This window comes from Hypomesus nipponensis, chromosome 21, assembly GCF_054491055.1.
Source record: "Hypomesus nipponensis isolate SF chromosome 21, ASM5449105v1, whole genome shotgun sequence".
In the NCBI taxonomy this organism is placed as follows: Eukaryota; Metazoa; Chordata; class Actinopteri; order Osmeriformes; family Osmeridae; genus Hypomesus; species Hypomesus nipponensis.
Window position 1 is genome coordinate 13,053,067 of NC_140381.1, and position 22,106 is coordinate 13,075,172.

General features: G+C 41.2%; 1 protein-coding gene across 5 annotated transcripts in view; it reads left to right on the plus strand.

Annotated features, from left to right (window-relative positions):
• Positions 1-20,493, plus strand: part of abcc10 (ATP-binding cassette, sub-family C (CFTR/MRP), member 10) — a 125,699-nt gene extending 105,206 nt beyond the window's left edge. For 3 of the 5 annotated variants that reach the window (XM_084685740.1, XM_084685742.1, XM_084685741.1), the window contains 6 exons: positions 3,231-3,391; positions 12,240-12,493; positions 12,777-12,922; positions 19,494-19,591; positions 19,690-19,802; positions 19,899-20,493. In XM_084685740.1, the coding sequence (XP_084541866.1) occupies positions 3,231-3,391; positions 12,240-12,493; positions 12,777-12,922; positions 19,494-19,591; positions 19,690-19,802; positions 19,899-20,034 (908 nt within the window). In that variant the 3' untranslated portion in view covers positions 20,035-20,493. Of the gene's footprint in view, positions 1-517; positions 622-3,230; positions 3,392-10,114; positions 10,273-12,239; positions 12,494-12,776; positions 12,923-19,493; positions 19,592-19,689; positions 19,803-19,898 lie in introns of those variants that run through there. The other 2 variants (XM_084685743.1, XM_084685744.1) reach the window with 2 other exon arrangements.
• Positions 20,494-22,106: the final 1,613 nt, after the last annotated feature.

Sequence of the window (22,106 nt, forward strand, 5' to 3'; positions counted from 1 at the left end):
AGACCAGGCGGGCCGCTGCATTCTGAATCCTCTGAAGAGGCTGGGTTGCACATGCTGGGAGACCAGCGAGCAGCGAGTTGCAGTAGTCCAACTTGGAGAGGACAATTTCTTTGACAAGCAGCTGGGTTTGAGTCACTAATACGTCTACTAGTAGATGCCCTCTGGAGGTTTCAGTGCAAATAACCAAGTTGCTGGGGAATTGACAAAAGGAAGTTTTATATTAGATTGATGTGTTCTGTCGTAGGGTAGGGTAATGTACCACAGTGTCCAGGGCCAAGATGAAGGAGTATCAAAAGTTGTGAAAGTGCTCTTAAATATAGGCTGCAACTTGAGGACAAGGAGACAAACAATCCTCAAACGTAGACACATACACTGACATGAGTCTGACAGAAATGCCCCACTCATGCCAACCCACAAATGAAGCTTTATTTGTAAAGCCCTTTTTACACGCAAGCATGTCACAGAGGACTTCACATACGCCCATAGAACTGCCCCTCAACCAACCTAAACCCTCTAGGAAGACAAGGAAAAACTCCCAGAAAAACTCCCAACGGGAGAAAAAATGGAAGAAACCTTGGGAGGAGCAATTCAGAGAGGGATCCCCTCCTCCAGAGACAGTTGGTAAGAGAGAGGAGCAGAACACAAGCTAAACATAGTCATACAATGTCAATGGGTTTTGAAACACCAAAATCCATTGTTCGGCTTTATAGACATTGGATGGGACATGGAAACTCGCTGTTGGCTGTCATGGAGACTGGTTTCCGGTTGACGACCTGGTCCAGCGTTGGTAGACCGACGACCAGGCAGGTCCTGACAGCTCAAACCCCCCACACCACAGGGGATGTGTGGAGGGGACAGAGAGAGGAGAACAGGGATTAGAGAATGCCAGGAGCAGCTAACAGTTACAGTTGTAATAGAATGAGATCCCTACCGGTCAAGTGTGGACTAGTGCAGCAATTTAACAAAGCTAAAAGGGTATTTGATGCAGCCCCACACACCAAGACAGCGACAGCCCCCCTCGGTTGGAACATGAAATCTATTCCGGGGGAAACAACTCTAAAATAGGTTATATTTATACGAATAAGGATGAAAACAACCAGTACCCCGTTGTCTCCAACTAGTAAACTATAACAATATACAGCAACGGAACTATTACAGTAACAATATACAATAACAGTTTTACTTTATTTGTAACACCTGAATGGGCATTGTGAACATAAGATAAAATTACAATTTAAAAGTTACATGTGATACACATATAGGCAAACGCACACCCCAGGTTTACATAGAAAGTACACACATACTTACCCTTAATAATCATAGAATTGACTAAACAAGAACGTTTTTAATCTAGTTTTAAATGTCAACAGTATTAGCCTCCTTAATTGACACAGGTAATTTGTTCCAGAGAAGAGGTGCTCTATATGAGAACGCCCTACCTCCAGCAGTTTTTTTCTTAATTTTGGGTATTACCAGATAGCCAGCATTTTGAGATCTTAGAGTCCTTGCCGGGCAATAGGGTGCAAGGACACCGGAGAGGTACAGTGGTGCCAATCCATGCAGAGATTTGTAAGTTAGTAGTAAAACTTTGAAATCAGCTCTGGCTTGGATAGGGAGCCAGTGTAAATAGATAAGAGTAGAGGTTATATGATCAAACTTTCTTGTTTTTGTCAATAGTTTAGCAGCAGCATTTTGTACCCGCTGTAAATTTTTCAAGTAGGTAATTGGGAGACCAGAGAACAACACATTGCAGTAGTCCAATCGGGACGTAACAAAAGCATGTATTCGTTTTTCAGCATCATCCTTTGAGAGGAATTTTCGTATTTTAGCAATATTACATAGATGGAAAAATGCAATTCTGGTGATTTGTTTAATATGGTACTCAAAGGAAAGGTCTGGGTCCAATGTGACTCCTACTTTTTTTACCAGCTGGCTTTGAGATACTTTGACGCCATCTAAGTTTAAGGTCAGATTGGATAAATTATTTCTGTATTTTTTAGGGCCGAAAATTTGAACCTCGGTTTTATCCGAATTAAGAAGAAGGAAATTTGCTGTCATCCAAGTTCTCAACCCGGAAACACATTTTTCCATAGCATGTGGAAATTCTCCAGGCTTTATGGAAATGAATAGCTGAGTATCATCTGCATAACAGTGAAAATTTACCCCAGAGCTTCTAATTATGTTTCCTAAAGGCAACATATAGAGTGAAAATAACAGAGGGCCTAGAACTGAACCCTGTGGTACTCCGTATTTTACAGTGGAGCTCCTGGATGAGCAACCATCATAGTGGACATATTGTGATCTATCAGATATATACGATCTAAACCACTGAAGTGAAGTACCAGAAATCCCAACATAGTTCTCCATACGTTCCAAGAGAATCTCATGATCCACAGTGTCAAATGCTGCACTTAGGTCTAGAAGAACCAGAACAGAGATAGAGCCCGCGTCAGAGGCTAATAATAGATCATTGACTACCTTAGCTAATGCAGTTTCAGTGCTGTGGTGAAGACGAAATCCAGACTGGAGAGGTTCATAAAGCTGATTTGAGGAGAGGTGCTGGACCAGGTCGTCAACCGGAAACCAGTCTCCATGACGGCCAACAGCGAGTTTCCATGTCCCATGAGCTCAGGGGGCCCCTAACCCAGAGCCTCTGCGTGACGTCGCTGTTATTAACTTGATGTGTATTGTATTGATATGATGATATGACACGATGCGCCATAGCCGGTATATGCTAGGCTTAAGTCATTAATGTCTTTAACAGGGCCCCAAAAGTCTATAGGACTTTAGAGGGGCTGAGTACTCCATGTAATATGGGCCCTTCAACTTTGTAAGGAGAAATCCAAAAAAGCAAGTGCATAACAATAGCATTAGAGCTGTGTCTAAGCACCCCCAACACACACTATGTATTGACGATATATAATATTGTTAAGCCTATGATGGTAATTTTTCAAAAAAGAGAGGGTTGTGTGGGCTACAAATGTACACTCTTGGGTTACAACTATCAAATATTATTGGAATATAAACGTTGTTTATTTAGTTGATTACTCGAGTAGTTTTGCGTTTTTAAACAACAATATCAATATTATTCTTGTTATTGTACTTATGTACCATAGCAAACTGTGCCCAAAATGGTACTCATATTACATGTGAAGTTTCCCACAGGGATGAATTCCAACAGATTTTTCACAATAACCAACTTTGTCCCCCCTCCGGTACCTCCCATCCAGGTCTAGTCGGTCTCTCCCTGTCCTACGCCCTGTCCATTACAAACCTACTGTCAGGACTGATTTTCAGCTTTACCCAGACTGAGATGCAGCTGGTGAGTGTTGAGCGCACAGAAGAATACACCACCAGCCTGCCCACTGAGCCCCAACAATCTAACCCTCAGGTGAGAGACAGTGTCATGGCATGAACATGTTATGGCTTTTGCAAAGTTTAGTAAGTTTAGAATGTGTTGCTTTTATGTTCTGTTTTTCTATTCAGTATTTCATTGTAAACTATTGCACAACAATGAACATTTTTCTGATGCTTTTTTATTGATACTCAAATACACTGCTCCAAACAGTTTTTTATCTGGGTATGGCATGAATTAAATTGCACTTCTCTGATAATGATCTGGGCTGCGTTTCCCGAAAGCATCGTAAGCCTAAATTGATTGTAGAGTCCATCGTACGATTGATCTTAGTTGTACGGGCCGTTTCCCGAAACCATCGTAAGAGGCTCTTGAAAATCCTCGTAGATTAACGAGAATTCCAGACCAGTCATAGATCGCTAAGTGCATCGTAGCACAGAGACTCAGTGCAGACACACGTAGGCCGACCATGAAAACAACATTAGACTCATGCTGAAAGTTACTTCAGATGGAAAATAAGTTTTTTTTAAATTATTTTTATTTTTAAAAAGACAGTAAATATGTTGGATTGAGATGCTTGTATTTGTACATTTAATTATTTAGGCTGCGAGCTGGGACATGCAATGTGTGATACCATTTATATGCATGTTTTTTTTACCTTGTAGTTCAATCAAGTAGTAAGTATAGGACTCGTATATAAATATAAAAATATATTAGGGATGTCAAAGTTAACGCGTTAATAACTCGTTAACGCAATCTCACTTTAACGCAACAAAAAAATTGTGCCGTTAACGCATGTTTCTTTTGGACCCTGGGAATCACCTGTTGTCACATGACTTTGACGGCCGACTCTGTCTGCCGAAGGTTGACAAAACTAAGGCTGTGTGTACTGATTGTCAGGCTGAGTTTAGTTATCACCGGAGTAGCCTACTTCCAGCCTAAACTATTGCATGCAAGCAAAGCACACAGCTAGCAGCAGCAGCGTTACCACTGTAGCAGTAGCAGCAGCAGCAGCAGCGTTCGATCCTGTAACAAATGGTAGACAACACTCGCTAAAGAAGCGAGCAGCTGACTGAGTTCAACAAAATAGAAACTGTCTTGTTCAATATTAAGGTCAATCTGTGGTTGCTTAAGTATTTGAAGTATGTTTGAGTGAGATTTGAATAATATGGAGCAGGATACCGTAGTAGGCTATTTTTATTTATTTTTTTATTTAACCTTTATTTAACCAGGAAAGTCCCATTGAGATTAAGAACCTCTTTTTCAAGGGAGTCCTGGCCAAGAGGCAGCAACAATTTACATGATCAATCACCATAATACACTCACAAGACACAAATTAAAATTAAAATTAAAAAAGCTGTTATCAAATAAAATCAGAAAAAACTGTTTTCAATTAAAATAATAAAAACAGTTCCAAGTAAATTAAAAATCATAAAAAACAACTACAAGTAGAAGAGGTGTTCTGAAATGCTCTCAGCTTAGATTTAAAAGCGTTCAAAGAAATCAATTCAGTTAGTTTAAAATCTTTTTGCAGCCAATTCCATGTGGTGGGAGCAGAATGGATGAAAGACCTTTTTCCTAATTCTGTGCGCGCAAATGGAACTGACAGAAGCATCTGATTGTTTGATCGCAGATTGTGGGAAGCAACACTTTTCTGTGTGATTAAGTTACAAATATAGGAGGGAAGTAGCCCTAACATGGCCTTATAAATAAAAGTACACCAGTGTCCCAGCCTTCTGGTGGACAAAGAGGGCCAACCCACTCGAGAATACAAGTCACAGTGATGGGTCAGGGCTCCACAATTAGTAATGAACCTCAGAGAAGCATGATAAACAGCATCAATCTTACATAGACAATTAGCTGAGGCATTCATATAAATCAAGTCTCCATAATCTAAACTGGATAAAAACGTTGCAGTGACAAGCAGCTTTTTGACCTCAAAAGAAAAACAAAATTTGTTCCTGTAGAAGAAACCCAATTTGAGTTTCAGTTTCTTCACAAGATTATCAATATGGGGTTTGAAGGAAAGGGAATCATCAATCAACACACCAAGATATTTGTACATACGAACCACCTCTATGACATTTCCCTCAAGAGTGGACACTGAGGGGACAATTTGAGGTACTTTTTTGGAAGTTGAAAACAACATTTGTTAAGTCTTGTCAGAATTGAGGACTAGTTTTAACTGCAGGAGTGTTTGCTGGACTACATCAAAAGCTTTCTGCAGAGATTCAACAGCTCTAGCAGGAGTTGAACCAAAACAGTAAATAATTGTGTCATCTGCATAAAGATGCATGTTAGCATCTGACACATTTTTTCCCAAATCATTAATGTACATAATGAACAAGAGGGGTCCTAATATTGAACCCTGTGGCACCCCCTTGTGGACATTCACAAATTCAGAACACAGACCATCATATTTAATACACTGAGTCCTGTCACTCAAATAATCTGTGAACCAGGAAACTACATGATTTGACAAACCCAAGCAAAGAAGCCTATGCTTTAAAACAGCATGGTCCACAGTGTCAAAAGCCTTCGACAGGTCAATAAAAAGTGAAGCACAGTGCTGCTTCTTATCCAGACCAACTAATATATCATTAATCACTTGTGTAGCTGCAGTGATGGTACTATGCTTTTTCCTGAAGCCTGATTGCAGTTTTGAGAGAAGGTCATTGGAGGTTAGAAACTCTTTTAACTGATCACACACAAGAGATTCAAGAATTTTTGACAAGGCACACAGATTTGATATTGGCCTGTAATTAGTTAAAGCTGCTGGATCACCTCCTTTTAATAAGGGGGTAACAAAAGCTGACTTCCAAACGGATGGGATTTCTTTGTTTCTTTGAGACAACATGTCTTAAATGTAGGCTATTTTATTTTCTAGAAGTCAAATTTTGTAGATGTTTATTACACAGCTACAGCATATATATATATATATATATATATGTGTGGAGTACCAAGAAGAGTTAAAAACCAAGGCACAAATAATTTGAGAAATAGTTGTTTATGGGAGTTTGTTCTCCCTGCTCCTGCTCCTCACTTGGATCTATAAGGTGAAAAACATGTAAGGATTGGACAGGCAACACTGAATATATGATACAATACACAATTCAGCCTTTACTTAATTTAAATAAACATTGTATGCTTAGGCTATAGGGTAACCTAAATTTGACACTACCTTTTTGATTGGGCAGAAGAATAGGTACAGAAATGCAGGGCCTTGTGAATTGTGAACTTAATTTCTTTAAACAAGAGCTTCCTCACCTCAATTTGGAGACAAGCCCACTTAATTTCCAAGACCTCCTATTGGTATTTAGCATCCTGTGTCGCTGATTGCAGGGTCCTAACACTGGTGTAAAACTCAGATGCAGCAAAGTTTGCACGTTCACCTTATTGTCTTTGCCTTCATTTAGCATCATACAATGTACATTGAAAAGTACTCAAATAAGTATACATATAAAAAGCTTACATATAATACATTTTAAGTTTTCTGTAGCGACAGAATTTTTTTTTGTGTGTACTGTAATTTGTCAAATATTTTGGTTAACATTTACATTTTAAAGTCTTAAAGTTGCGTCAGAAGAATCACATTTCAGTACAATGGACAGCGTCTTAAGTGCCACTTAAGAGACACGTACGATGGTTCTCCTTACGAGCAAGTTTGGGAAACGCACGTAAAAAAGAACGATGGATCGTTATTTTGATTGTAGAGAACCCTCGTAACAGCTACGATCCATTGTTATCGGGAAATGCAGCCCTGGTCAGTTAACCCTTGTGCTGCCTTCGGGTCACATGACCAAAAGGTTCATAACGAACCATTGTTGTGTTTACCCAATTTTACCCAATACAAAAAGCAAATCAAAGTTTTTTTTATTTTAACCTTCGCAATGTGGGAGGTCTGAGACAGCCCAACGGTTAAAAGAAAATGCTTCACTTTGTTTTTGTATGCGGTAAAGTTGTTGCAAACGACGGTGGGTCACAATGACTGATGGGTCAGAATGACCCGAGGAGAACACAAGGGTTAAGTAGCAGAGGGGGTTGTTAATCAGTTTCTGCTCTATTGGTGTTGATGGAATTAACAACAAGTGCACTAGAGGGGCAACAATGAGACGACCCCCAAAACAGGACTGGTTTTGCATGTGGAGGCCATTTCAAGTTTCTCCCTCTTGATCTCTTTGACTGGTTTTCCACTAGTGTTGGCTTTAGCTAGAGTCATTGGCCGGGTTTCCCAGATTTAAGAGTGTTCTAGAGTGTTCTTAGAACGCTCCTAAGAAGCTCTTAGCGTTAAGAGCTTCTTAACAAATCTGGGAAACCTGGCCATTATCACTACTGGCGAGCATGAAGGCCGATTTATACTTCTCCGACTCCGTTATGGACAGATGCACGCACAGAGTCGGACGGATTTGTTGAATTTATACTACTCCGACGGCTCTGCGTGCTGAAAGATATTCACCGCCAGAACAGTAGAAAGCGCTGCACTGCGATGCTAACTTGATTATCGAAATGTCAGAGCAATTTACAAATGAGCCATTTCATCTATAAAATTAGCACAATTTCAGCAACTACACTGCCCATTTCTCATCACATTTGAATTCAGATGCTGATTTACATGTACTGTTTAGCTGAAATATGAATTGTAAAAACTTACAACAGTGGCGGTCAAAGGATTCTGTTTTCTTGTTGGTCACTGCAACCCCGCCCCTGACTCAAGCAGTTCTTAATACAGACCAATCACAGCCAAGGGGTATCCGTAAAATGATGACGGACGGACGGATAATCAGGAAAATCAGGAGGTGCGCGCAGAGCTCTGCGAGGGGCTCGGAGAGGGCACGAAGAGGGAGTTCCTTGATGGAGAGGGCGTTCCCTGTGTGCGTGTCCATAAAAACGCAGAAGTATAAATTGGCCTTGAGGCGATATCTTAACCCTGCAGAAGTTGCACAGATTGTCCAACTCCTCTAGGATGGCACATCCACACGTGCCGTTGCAAGGAGATTTGATGTGTCTCCCAGCACAATTTCCAGAACATGGAGGAGATTCCAGGAGACAGGCAGTTACTCTAGGAGAGCTGGACAGGACCCTAGAAGGTCCTCCATCAGCAGGACCGATATCTGCTGCTTTGTGCCAGGAGGAACAGGTTGAGCACTGTCCAAGCCCTACAGAATGACCTCCAGCAGGCCACTGGTGTGAATGTCTCTGCCCAAACAATCAGAAACAGACTTCATGAGGGTGGCCTCCTGTAGTGTGCCCTGTGCTCACTCCCCAGCACTGTGAGGCTTGCTTGGCATTTGCAATAGAACACGAGAACTGGTGCCCTGTGCTTTTCACAGATGAGAGCAGGTTCACCCTTAGCACCTGTGATAGATGTGGAAGGGTCTGGAGAAGCCAAGGAGAATGCTATGCTGCCTGCAACATTGTTCAGCATGACCAGTTTGGCGGTGCGTCAGTGATGGTCTGGGGAGGCATATCCACACAGGCCCGCGCAGGCCTCTACAGGCTAGAGAAAGGCAGTCTGACTGCCATTAGGTATTGGGATGAAATATCGGGGGATGAGGTATCGGGACCTGGAGGATGAAGGAATCAATACAATGAATGGCCCTTACGATCACCTGACCTAAACCCGATAGAACACCTCTGGGACATTATGTTTTGGTCCATCAGACGCTGCCAGATTGCTCCTCAGACTTTACAGGAGCTCACTGCTGCCCTTCGACAGATCTGGGAAGACATCCCACAAGACACCATCCGTCATCTCGTTAGGAGCATGCCACGACGTTGTCAAGCATGCATACAAGCACGTGGGGGCCACACAAGCTATTGAGAAGCATGTTGAGTTGCAGAAATTGAATTTTGGCAAAATGGACTAGTCTGGCACATAATTTTTTCACTTAGATTTTTGGGGTGTCTGTAAAATTAAGCCCTCTCTAGACCGAAAACTTTTATTTCTATCAAAGATGTGGCATCCTTTCGTTCCTAAGACATTCAACTGTCAATATCTGTATAGATATCCAACAAAAAAAAAATCACATTAAGATCTTATGTGTTTTCAAAGTGTTCCTTAAATGTTTTGGAACAGTGAAGAATGGATATTAGTATGCAGTCCTGTGGTTTTGAGTGTTCCTAGTGTTCTTACTAGACTAATTCACACCTCTAAACCCTCCCCCAGCACATATATAATTCTCTGTGCACCTAAACTTGAAAATTCAATGTAGAATGTGTGCTTTTCTAAATTGAAAGTAACCATTTACATGTTCTCTTCATAGACTGTAAAAGAAATGTACGGTATAATAGCTCTGAAAAGTGAAAAATACAAATATTACAAAAAATACTAATGTACAGGATACAATTTTATAATGCAGTGCAGAATACCGTGTGTTTTAAGCAGAAAGTCATTAGTCAGTGTGGACCCTTGGCCTTGTTGAAGAGGCCAACAGCGGAAAGGAAGAAATAGTTTTTTTGGCGTGAGGTATTGGTCCTGATGGACCGCAGCCTTCTGCCAGAGGGGAGTGACTGAAACAAGGTGTCCTGGGTGGGAGGAGTCGACCACAATCTTCCTCGCTCACCCCAGGGTCCTCGAGGTGTGCAGGTCCTCGAGGTTAGGCAGATTGCAGCCAATCCCTTCTCAGCAGTGCCGATGATACGCTGCAGCCTGCTTTTGTCCTTGGCAGTGGCAGCAGCAGCGTACCAGACGGTGATGGAGGAGGTGAGGATGGACTCAATGATGGCTGAGTAGAAGTGCACCACCATTGTCTTTGGCAGGTTGAATTTCTTCAGCTGCCGAAGGAAGTACATCCTCTGTTATGCTTTCTTGATGAGGGAGCCGATATTCAGTTCCCACTTGAGGTCCTGGGAGAGGATAGTGCCCAGGAAGCGGAAGGACTCCACAGTTGACTGGGGAGTCACACAGGGTGATGGGGGTGAGTGGGGCTGTGTTCTTCCTGAAGTCCACAACCATCTCCACTGTCTTAAGAACAGGTCATGTGGTCTGGAAAACGATTTGGTGTGAACCTGAAATGCACAGTTTCTGCAAATGTTGTTGTGTTTTGTGCTAATGCTGCGGTGTTCTCGGCTAATGCTGCGGTGTTTTCGGCTAATGCTGTTGTGTTCTCGGCTAATGTTGCGGTATTCTCGGCTGATGTTGCAGTGTTCTCGGCTGATTTTGTTGATGTGAACCAATGCTGTTGTGTTGTAAGTAGTAGATTGTTTTTGAAATGTAGTGTGTTTATAAATGTTTAGTTTTTGTTAATGTCGTGTTGTGTGTTAATGTTGTTGTGTTTTCAACTTTTGTTTGCTTCGCTAATGTTGCTGTGGTGTGCACCCGTAGGCCACCGTAGTGGGGGGCTCTGGGTTAGAAGTTGGTAATCTGCCTGAGCCCTCCCCAGACAGACGCAGAGTCGTTAGCAGAGAACTGGCGCTTCATTCTCTAAGTACAGTCGTTTAGCCTCTCTCCCCGTCTTGCTAAACCTGTTCTGCGACTCCTCGAATCTGTCCTTGTCCCCACTCACTAAACGCGGCCTCTTTGTCCAGCCTCAGCCTTTTGAGTTTAGCTGTAAACCAGGGTTTGTCGTTGTTGTAGCTCACCCTGGTGCGTGTTGGTATACAGCAGTCCTTGCAGAAGCTGATGTATGATGTCACAGCCTCCGTGAGCTCATCCAGACTATTGGAGGCAGTCATGAACATATCCCAGTCAGTACAGTCCAAGCACGCCTGCGGATCCTCCACAGCCTCACTGGTCCACTGTTTCGATGTCCTCACAGCAGGCTTACAGCGCTTTAGCTTCTGCCTGTATCCAAGAATCAGGTGGACCATGGCGTGGTCTGAGTGACTCGGTACTGCTCGGGGGACCGCATGGTATGCTTTACTGATTGTACAGTAGCAGTGATCCAAAGTGTTCCCTTCTCTGGTAGGGCATTTGATGAATTGTCTGTATTTGGGGAGTTCTTGAGCGAGATTGCCTTTGTTAAAGTCGCCTAGCACAATAACCAAGGAATCCGGATTTTCATGCTCCACACACAATTAGGGATGCAAGATAATATCTGCATGTCACCGGTATCGGCAGATAATGCTTCAAAACGTAATTATCGGCATCTGCAGATATGAAACTTTTTGCCGATGTACCTGGCCGATAAGGTGACGTGCAAATTATGCGCATGCAAAGCGAATGTTTAATTAAGCAATAAGCCTGTCGCGTGTGCCTAACAACTCCCCTTACCTGTTCTAAAATCAGCGCAAAACATGGACTTGCGGGCCTTGTTGCTTTTCTAAACTGTAACTACAAATATTTTATATGGTTTCATAAATAAAGACAATCAAATTTAAGAAACAAAATTGTTTAATAATAAAACGTTATTCTTCCGCCACTACAAAGTATAGTTCCTACATAAATCGTTGCCACGCAACAGATTGAAAACAGTGGGCGGCCCATACCGTCTTTATAGTGCCGGCTTCATTCCTTGCCTTTGCTAATGCTTCGATTTCAGCCTCTATCTTCTCTGCATGCCTGGTCTTTTTAAACTCTTTCTCCTCCATTCTGTCAATAGTGGAATGTTATGTTATAAGGACAACTTGAAAGGTTATGCTGGATTTTACAACGGCATGGAACGCAATTTCCATTTTTCACCTTCCCCCGATCTACGTCACTCGGGGGAGATTTCCAAACAGCGCAATTGAACCTTCATTTTGTCAAAGGCGGAGAAGAACACGCAGGGCTTGGTTTACACTTATCAAAAATTGTAGCCACTGGGGGACCAAAGGCAGGCTAGGGGAACTCATATTAATGTTAAATAACCTCATAAAATGAAGTTTTCATGTCATGTCACCTTTAAGGCATGCTTTTGTAATTATAAAATGCATCACTCACCTCAGACTTTCATTCTCCCCTCAGGTACCTTCTGGGTGGCCAGAGCAGGGCTGGATTGAGTTCCGGGGGGCTGTTCTGTCTTACAGAGAGGGCATGCCCAATGCCCTAGATGGCTTGAGTCTGGTGGTCCGTCCTGGAGAAAAGATTGGAATTTTGGGCCGTACTGGCTCAGGCAAGTCCTCCCTGTTCATGGCCCTTTTCCGTATGGTTGAGCTCAGCCAGGGTCAGATCTTACTGGATGGATTGGACACAACCCATGTGGGACTTGCCCAACTCAGGTAAAGATGGAATGGGCTTTTGGTGAGGATGGGAGTTGATGCACTTTAATGTTTTAAATGTAAATAGTACCTTTTATTAATTATAAAGATTCAGTGTTTGCAAAATATACAACCACTTTCTCCTCATTGAAACATGACACATTACCTTGTTGCGTTTAAAAGAAAATTTACAAGAACCCGTTCTGCTAATACACCTTCAATAGTGTGAATCAAATATTTTTTTTATTATTAAAGGGCCATGTTGTATCCACATTCAACAATATGGTTATTCTGCTCATTGCAGGTCCAAGCTGGCTATCATCCCCCAAGACCCATTCTTGTTCAATGGGACAGTTAGGGAGAACCTGGATCCTTGTGGACGACATTCAGATCACAGCCTGGCAGACGCCCTAGAGCAGTGCCACCTCAGTCAAGTTATCAACAGCATAGGTGTGTAGCGGGGTGTGGTTGTATAAGAAAATATATACTTGATCTATAATAAAGTATTGAGTTATCACGGAACCAAGAACACCTTTGGTTAATATGTAATTATCAGTATTCTGAAGGAATTCATTCATTGTAAGAAGCAGATTGTAACAATAGTGAACACGCACACGTCAAAATATATTTTACAAAGATTTTAAGTAAAGTAAATATGGATTGTATGAACAAGTTATATTATGAATTTGATATGAGTGATTGTTTTCAATGAACAGAATGAAATGTTTTCAATGAACAGAATGAAATGGTCTAATTCAAAGAAAGACAGAAATTGTACAGTCGATGATTACATACTTACAAATCATAAACATAGCTCACGCCAATGCTATGGAGAGGAAAGAGCGTTAGCCATAGCTTGTATATTGATCAGGGTAGATCGATGAGGTTGAGGGCGTCCGAAGCCCATTTGAAAAATATCAGAAGTCAAAGTGCGGCAGCGCTGCAGGGATCATTAAACTCAGTCTGCGTGATTTAAGTCAGGTCGCGATTAGAATTGTGGTATGGATACCTCTATTGTTCAGGTAGTGGGCCAATCACTAATCTTGTTGAATCCCAGGAGAAGATTGGTGAGATCCTTTGGAATGCCTATCCTGATGGCATTTACCACACCTTTGTTGGTATTGCTCGACTCGCGGTATCAATGGACTCAACAACTGATTGTTCGTTGTTGGTTTTTATAATCCGAATAAGTGGGAGTGTCTTTGTGTAGGTGTGAGAATTCATTGGTCACTTCATCGGCTTGGGTGTTGTCCAAGCAGATTCACAGATGTGTGAATGGAATATAACTTTAGGATTGTTGCCTTAAAATGGTCATACCTTGCATATACCACCCCAATTCCAAATATAGCTGCAAGCAGCAATGAGGTGGCCAAGCAGTCATATGACCCAGAAAAAATGTCAGACATCTTTACAACAGGGTTCCGAGTCTCTATACCAAGTTTGGTGTGAATCCATCAAAGATTTGCTGAGACACGACCCAACTTCCTGTTTGAAGGCTTAACTTCACATTTTGATTGGCTGTAACTTGCAAACAGTTTCGAAAATCAAAAACCATGTGATGGGCGTTGTGAGGCTTGGTCTGAAGATAATCTCTGCCACATTTGGTGAAGATTGGACAATATTTGTTGAAGGAGTAGAGAATTTATTTTTCAAAAAATTCAAAATGGCGGCCGCATCAATTCGGCTCTTATCACAAATGATGATGGGTAACACACTGGACGTCCCAAGATATCATGAGACAAATGAATCACTTAATAAAAAGCAAAAAAAACACACCCAGTGATCACGTGACACCAAATTGTTTGGACATACACAGAAGGGGGTTCTGAGTCAACCTACCAAGTTTAGTGTTGATTTCTCAAAGAGTTGCTGAGATGAGGCAACTTCCTGTTTGGTTGCTTTGTTGACGATTTTGATTGGCTGTACCAGACAAACGGTTTTGAAAATCAAAAATCTTTGAATAACTACAGTGAGGGTTGGTCTGACGATGATGTGTGCCAATTCTGGGGAAGATTTGACAAAAATTGGAGGAGAAGCGAAAAAACGTGTTTTCTTAAGTTCAAAATGGCGGAAAATCTATATAACCGGAAATTGACGTCATAGGGTGTGTTGAACTCGTCTTGACCCAGGGAATCCAATGGTACCTCAAATTTGAAAATCGGTCATACGGTTCAAAAGTTATGGTTCACTGCCCATTTCTCGCCACATTTTAATTCAGATGCTGATTTACATGTACTGTTTAGCTGAAATATGAATTGTAAAAACTTAAAACAATGACGGTCAAAGGATTCCGTTCTCTTGTTGGTCACGGCAACTGACGCAAGCGGTTCTTAATACGGACCAATCACAGCCAAGGGGTATCCGTAAAATGACGGACTGACGGACGGATAATCAGGAGGTGCACATAGAGCTCTCTGAGGGGTTCGGAGAGGGCACAGAGAGGGAGTTCCTTGACGGAGAGGGCGTTCCCTGTGTGCGTGTCCGTAAAAACGCAGAAGTATAAATTGGCCTTAAGTACAGGGACATTCCCCTGAGGCAAGTAAGGTGAAGTGCCTTGCCCAAGGACACAATGTCATGTGGCACAGCCAGGAATCAAACTGGCGACCTTCTGATTACTAGCCTAACTCCCTCACCGTTCAGCCACCTGACTCCCACAAGTACAACTTTGAACCGTTGGTGGCGCTAGAGTGCCCCAATGGGAGACATGAAACTTGGTGAATATAAAGAGGGGACTGTGCTTAATGTGTGCTAAATTTCACACGTTTTTACCATACAGTTCTAAGGGCTGCCATAGACTCCAATGGGAGAGGAAGATGATTAATAATAAGAAAAGGTAGAAACACTTAGGTGGCTTCGCTGCTTCGCCACCAAATATAGCTGCAAGCAGCAATGGGGTGGCCAAGCAGGTCAGATGACTCAGAAGAAACTTTCGACATCCTCAGAAGAGGGTTCCGAGGAGCCTAAACGCAGCAAGTTTGGCGTGAATCCATCAAAGATTTGCTGAGATACGACACAACGTTCTGTTTGGCGGCTCTGCTGCCGATTTCGATTGGCTGTACCGGCCATCGGTTTCAAAAATCTAAAATAATTTGATAGTTTGTGCAAGGATTGCATTGACTATATACGGCTTGACTACAGGTAGTTAGCGACTGCGGTGTACCTGGCTTCCTTTGCAATGGCATCAAGGTGATTGTGGTCTGAAAATGATTTGATTACATGTCCATAAAAATAGGAGCAACGTCAAACGAGGAGTTAAAACAAGTATGTTTTTATACAAATTCCAAATGGCCGACGCCCAAAATGGTGGACACAGGACAATGTTATATATTTCGACTTGCTATGCCACGTAGAATCAGAAAAGACCAATCTTGTGATTTATGACAAATCTGTTCCGAAGTTATGATGCAAGAAATCCGCTGCACTGGCTAGATGTAGCATCATTATATCTACAAAGCACAATAAATCTGACTCTTCTTGAGTATAAATCCCCTGAGAATGAAACATTATAGTAACCATTATGATTATACTGCTAGACAGCTACTGTGGCATACCAGGCATCACTATCACAGTATCATGACATGCTTGATGACTGTGGCTGGATTTGAACCTACGACCTTGCACTTCAAAGGAGCCCGTCTTAACCCAGTGAGCCATTCTCAGTGCTTAGAATTGCTGTGTACAGTTACTGTATACAAAAAGTAAGCCGTTTCTCCTGTGTCTAGCGTTGTCAGATTTGGCCCAAGTTTAAACAGCTGTAATTCAGTACTATTTTGACATGTCAAGGTGATTGTGGTCTGAAAATTAACTGTGCCAAATCTGGTGAATATTGGATACATTGGAGGGAATATTGGATACATAGGAGTAGGGAAAAAAGTTGTATTCATTAATTAAAGAAAGCACTTTTGTTGATGATTCATTAGAAAAAATTGTTGGCTAATTATTTGGCTAAAGGATGCCACACGTATCAGACAGAAGTTGTTCTATAAATTCGTAGCCCAACATTAAAAACATTTATAGTTGGTTGATTGATCGCGTTGTTGTACCCAGTTGTACTCAGGTGCTTTCTTGAGTGTTTGCAACCAACGACCGTACACGTCGTTCCCGAACCACTTTTCTTCATGTTGTAAATTTTATATCCTCTTTGTCACTGCAATATCAGTGCTTTGTCGGCACGGAGCTAGCTAGAAAAACAAACCCAGCCCGCCAGAACGGAAGTGGATTGCATATAGGGGAGCAGTTCAGGAAGTAGAGCGGAAACGGCTCAAAAACTTGTCTATAGTGCCGAACATGTTTGTCTTCCTACTAGTACTGTAAACAGCTGTGGAGATGTTTTTGTTAGCAACTACAGTACACTAGGCCACAGCGTTGCAGTGAGCTACACTGGTTTGAAACCACAGGTAATTATAATTTCACCCACAAATCCTTTACTTGTAATCTAATGTCATAATAAATCCTATAACGAAAATGTATTTCTGAGGAATGTTTATTTTAGCGATTGAAATAAGATGACCGTTGTAGTATGTGTTGCGCGGGCAACAGAGGCTAATGTCATGATGCTAATGCTTCAGTGAAATAGTATACTACTGTTTCCGAAAGTAGATGTACTTCCTTAATAATATTAGCTTGTATTGTGCATTACACATTACAATTGTCTGTCATATCACAAAGTAAAATAAGCAAATAGTTATCACCCAGGCCTCTTTGCTTGTGGCGTTTCTGCAGCTGCCTTGCAGTAAAGCAGTTAGCCTAGCTATCTCCCAGAAGTTAACGAGCTTCGAAACTTATGTTCTGCTAGAGATAGTCACGTGAGTTTTCGTGACGTTAGTGACGTTAGTGATTTTGGATAGCAAGTTAGCCACCGTTAGCTTCACTTTACGCCACAAAAACTTAATGTCTACTTAAAGTGTGCAACGGAACGTAAATCTCAATACAAGCAACTCAATCACTACCAAGACGAAACTTTTGACACCTAGGTTGTCTATGTAGTCCAAATATTGACTGAGTTTTAGGGGTGTGAAGAGAAATAATAATAAATATAGCTGCAAGCAGCAATGAGGTGGCCAAGCTGTCAAATAACCCATAAAACACTTAAGAAATCCTCAGAACAGGGTTCCGAGTGCATGCAGCATGTTTGGTGTGAATCCATCAAAGATTTGCCGAGATAAGACCCAACTTCCTGTTTGCTGGCTTAATGGCACATTTTGATTGGCTGTACCGGGCAAACGGTTCTGAAAATCATGTGATGGCCTTTGTGAGGCTTGGTCTGAAAATAATCTCTGGCAAATTTGGTTCAGATTGGACACACTTTGTAGGAGAAGTAGAGAAAACTAGAAAAAATAGTTTTTTTAATGAATTCAAAATGGCGGCCGTATCAATTTGGCTATTATCACAGATTATTATAAGTCACACATGGAACGTCCCAAGGTATCATGAGACAAAGGAATCACTTAATAAAAGCAAACCAATCAATAGTTATAGGCCAAATTTTTGCTTCCTGCGGCCACGCCCAGTGATCACATTATTTTTAAATTTAGTAGAAAGTCATTTGCTCAGGTTTCAAAAGCCCTGAAATGTATGTTAGAAAGGACCTGCAGCACGATGAAGGCAGAAAAGATAAGAAAAGATAAGAAAAATGCAAAAACAAAAGTAAAAAAAATCAGAAGAGAAACAATGCATAAAAATGTGAAAATTTTGCAGAAAATTATTTGCTGGAGTTTCAAAATTCCTGAAAATTATGTTAGAAAGGACTTGCAGCAAGATGAAGGCTTTGCATGATAGAGTTTTAACTTGCACTTGTTGATGTAGCCACTGTGTTAACTGACAATGGTTTCCTGAAGTATTCCCTCTGTGACATGCTTGCGTGTAAAAAGGGCTATACAAATACATTTGATTTATTCCTGAGCCCATGTGGTATTATCTTTTACACATTGATGTCGGTTTTTAATGCAGTGCAGCCTGAGGGATCGAAGGTCACAGGCATTCAACGTTGGTTTTCGGCCTTGCCGCTTACGTGCAGAGATTACTCCAGATTCTCTGAATCTTTTGGTGATATTATGGACCGTAGATGATAAAATCCCGAAATTCCTTGCAATTGTACGTTGAGGAACGTTGTTCTCAAACTGTTGGGCTATTTGCTCACACAGTTGTTCACAAAGTGGTGAACCTCGCCCCATCCTTTCTTGTGAATGACTGAGCCTTTTGGGGATGCTCCTTTTATACCCAATCATCACTTGTTTCCAGTTAACCTGTTCACCTGTGGAATGTTCCAAACAGGTGTTTTTTGAGCATTCCAACTTTCCCATCAAGTTTATCAGTTTGAATATTACATGTCTCGTCTTTGTAGTGTATTTAATTGAATATAGGTTGAAGAGGATTTTGCAAATGCATGTATTCTGGTTTTATGTCCGTTTTACTCAACGTTCCAACTTTATTGAAATTGGGGTTGTACTTAATAATGTATCTACACAACATTGATAAATGTTTTTGTTAGTAGATTACAATAAATTGGATTCCGAGGTTGACTGACTTAAGTTACATGTAACATGAAACATAAACATAAAAGTTAATGTTACATAAAGATAAATTGAAACAAAATAAATCAACACAGAGAAGAAGAATAGCACACATTATCTCACATCCACATATCATTCTTGCAGTGTCCATGAACAGTGTAGTCTTTGAAAGATGTTGGTACATTCATAAAGGTCAGTTTTGGTAGATCTCTTTGTCCTGGGTTCCTCTCTAGAGGCTGAGGAAGACTGGCCATTTGACTCTGCCCCTTGGGGAGGGAGAAAGAGGGTCTCGTATCAACCTTTTGAAGCTCCTCCAGAGAGATAAGGCCTTATATGCTGTCAGGGTTCTTGTGCTGATGTGGTCTGCAGTACTGTGTCTTACTGAGGTGATCAGATTGTCATTGTGTAGGAGGTTTGGTTATACAGATAAAAACAAATAAATGGTGAAATGTAAGTGATTAATGTACAATGTTTTTGTAAAATACATTTAACCCCTCTGTATTCCTTAGGTGGGCTTGATGGTGAGGTGGGAGAGAGAGGGATGTTTTTCTCCCTGGGCCAGAGACAGCTGTTGTGCTTAGCTAGAGCTCTACTGACCAATGCAAATGTAAGAGTTTGTCTGCACCATTAGTGCTCTTAACAAGGTTTTGTATTGGTTGCATTCCCTACGATTGTCTTGTAACTAACTGACCCTGTTGCTTCTAGATTCTGTGCATCGATGAAGCTACTGCTAGTGTTGATCATAAGACTGACAAGTTGATTCAACAAACAATCAGGGAAAGGTTTCATGACAAGACTGTTCTCACCATTGCTCACAGGTAATGGCACAACACTGTGGCATGATAACAAATTATGTTTACATGTCTTTGTTCCATTTAAAAATCATTCCATGATTATTATTCTTCCATCAATAGGGTCAACACCATCATGGATTCAGACAGGGTGCTAATAATGCATGTTGGAAAAGTGGTGGAGTTTGACACCCCTGAAGCTCTTAACCAACAAGCTGACTCCATGTTTTTCAACCTGATTGATGGGAAAGGTGAATGAGCAGAAGCCACAGGGTGCTGAATGTTATAAGGACAACACCATCGCCACACAAGCTCCCAATGGCCAAACATTTTGGCAAACCACTATTGCCAGAGGTAGATTATACCTGCTAGAGATGGCTGTGACCACTGCTCCTGTGAAACTCAAAATATTCCAAATGTAATAAAGAACCATAGCAACATTGTATAGTTGTAATAAAAAGGATATTACAGTACATCACATTTTACTGATGACCTGGTCTGCTGGTTTTAACTGCATAGAGTTGGAACACTTACCATAGTTAACGTATAATTACAATACTTTAATAGGTCAAAGAAATATAAATGTATTGTTAATAACTTGTTTACAGCCTTTAATTTAATCTAATGAGGGAGGTTTGAACTGCTGTATATTTATATGAAAAACGTTTGTATTTTGACATTTAAATGAAGATAAACTAAATAAAAAGTGTGAGTCATTCAGTGACTTCAGTAAATCTTTTTTCATTCTGACCTGGGTATTTGATGGTCCCTAGTGGTGCTATGTTTTGGTCACTGTTGTGTAACGCCAGCGCCCAAGTTCGTTTACTTACACTCTAAACTAAGTAGGCTAGGCTAATAAACCCCAGTATGAGTGTGTAACTAAAGTAAGAATGTATAATGTCTACAATATGTGTAGAGTGCGTGACAGGCTACTTCAATCGATAATACCTATGAGAGAAGATGGTGCGAGCATACACTAACTAAGAACGAAAAAACAATAGAATAAATTGAAAAGGGTGACCCATGTAATGATTAGGTGGGTCATAAAACTATTAACCAAACGACAATAGTTGCAAGATTATGAAAGATATGAATCCTTTTCTAGAATCAAATATAAAAAGAACAATAACCATCCATAAGTGCTGTTAACCACAAACAGTAGGTTTTCACATCAACATCGCTACCAGGGAGTCAGACGGCTGAGTGGTTAGGGAATCGGGCCACTAATCAGGAGGTTGCCATTTCGATTCCTGGCTCTGCCAAATGACGTTGTGTCCTTGGGCAAGGCACTTCACCCTACTTGCCTCGGGGGAATGTACATTCGTCTCTGTACTTACTGTAAGTCGCTCTGGTTAAGAGCGTCTGCTAAATGACTAAATGTAGCTAAATGTAAATGGACCACAGTAATAAACTCAATTAGCCCCCCAATAAACAAAACACATCAAATAAACATTACAACAGCTGGCAACGTTATGTAAAGGATAATGTATAGAACGCCGGTGATTATCGGGAAAATACGCCGCGTCGGGGTGCAGTTCGCACTGAAGGGGCTTATTTTCCCGATAATGACAACAGCGTTCTATACATTATCCCGCTTATCACACGGCTACTTGCCAACAAAATTACTTAACAGTGTGTCTTTTTACGATTTATTTGTTACCATTTGTAGTGTTGATCAGCAGAGAAATAGTTCGCCAAAGACATTGAACTTCATAGACGTTGAACATTCTTTAGGCTTCAAATCAGCTGATGTCGCTAAGCAACAGAGTACGCTGGGGTTGAAAAGTTACCGGACTACTTGGGGAGTGCTACGAAAGACGTGAATCAGAAGCAAAAAGGCCACTTTCCTTGACAGTGGTCTGTTATTCATAGCAGAACGTTGGGAAGCCCCATTCAAGTGAATGGAGCTTTCTACAGCTAAGAACAGCCGTGTAATAAGTTCTCTTAAATACGATGGGAACACATCACATAACAATTATAAAACGTCCGACATGCCAAATGTTGTCATTTTTTGTTAAGTGTCCCTGAAGCTTAAATTCCGAGTTCCATTAAGCTTTTCATTGCAATGAATGGGTGCGGGGTCTGTGTACTTTGCGGCCAGTGGATTTTCGTTTTGAAATTAGAAAACCAAAATCGGGAAACCATCTTTTTCCCGACTACCATTTACACATAGGAAAACAAATAATGGAAAGCGACCCATTTTCCGTTATTTGTTTTGATAATAGAAAACGGAAAACGAAAAAATGACCGTTATCTGATTTTTTTTGATGTGCTTAAACATGGAAATCGGGAAGTAAATAGTGTGTGGAAATATTCTTTCTCAATTTTGCA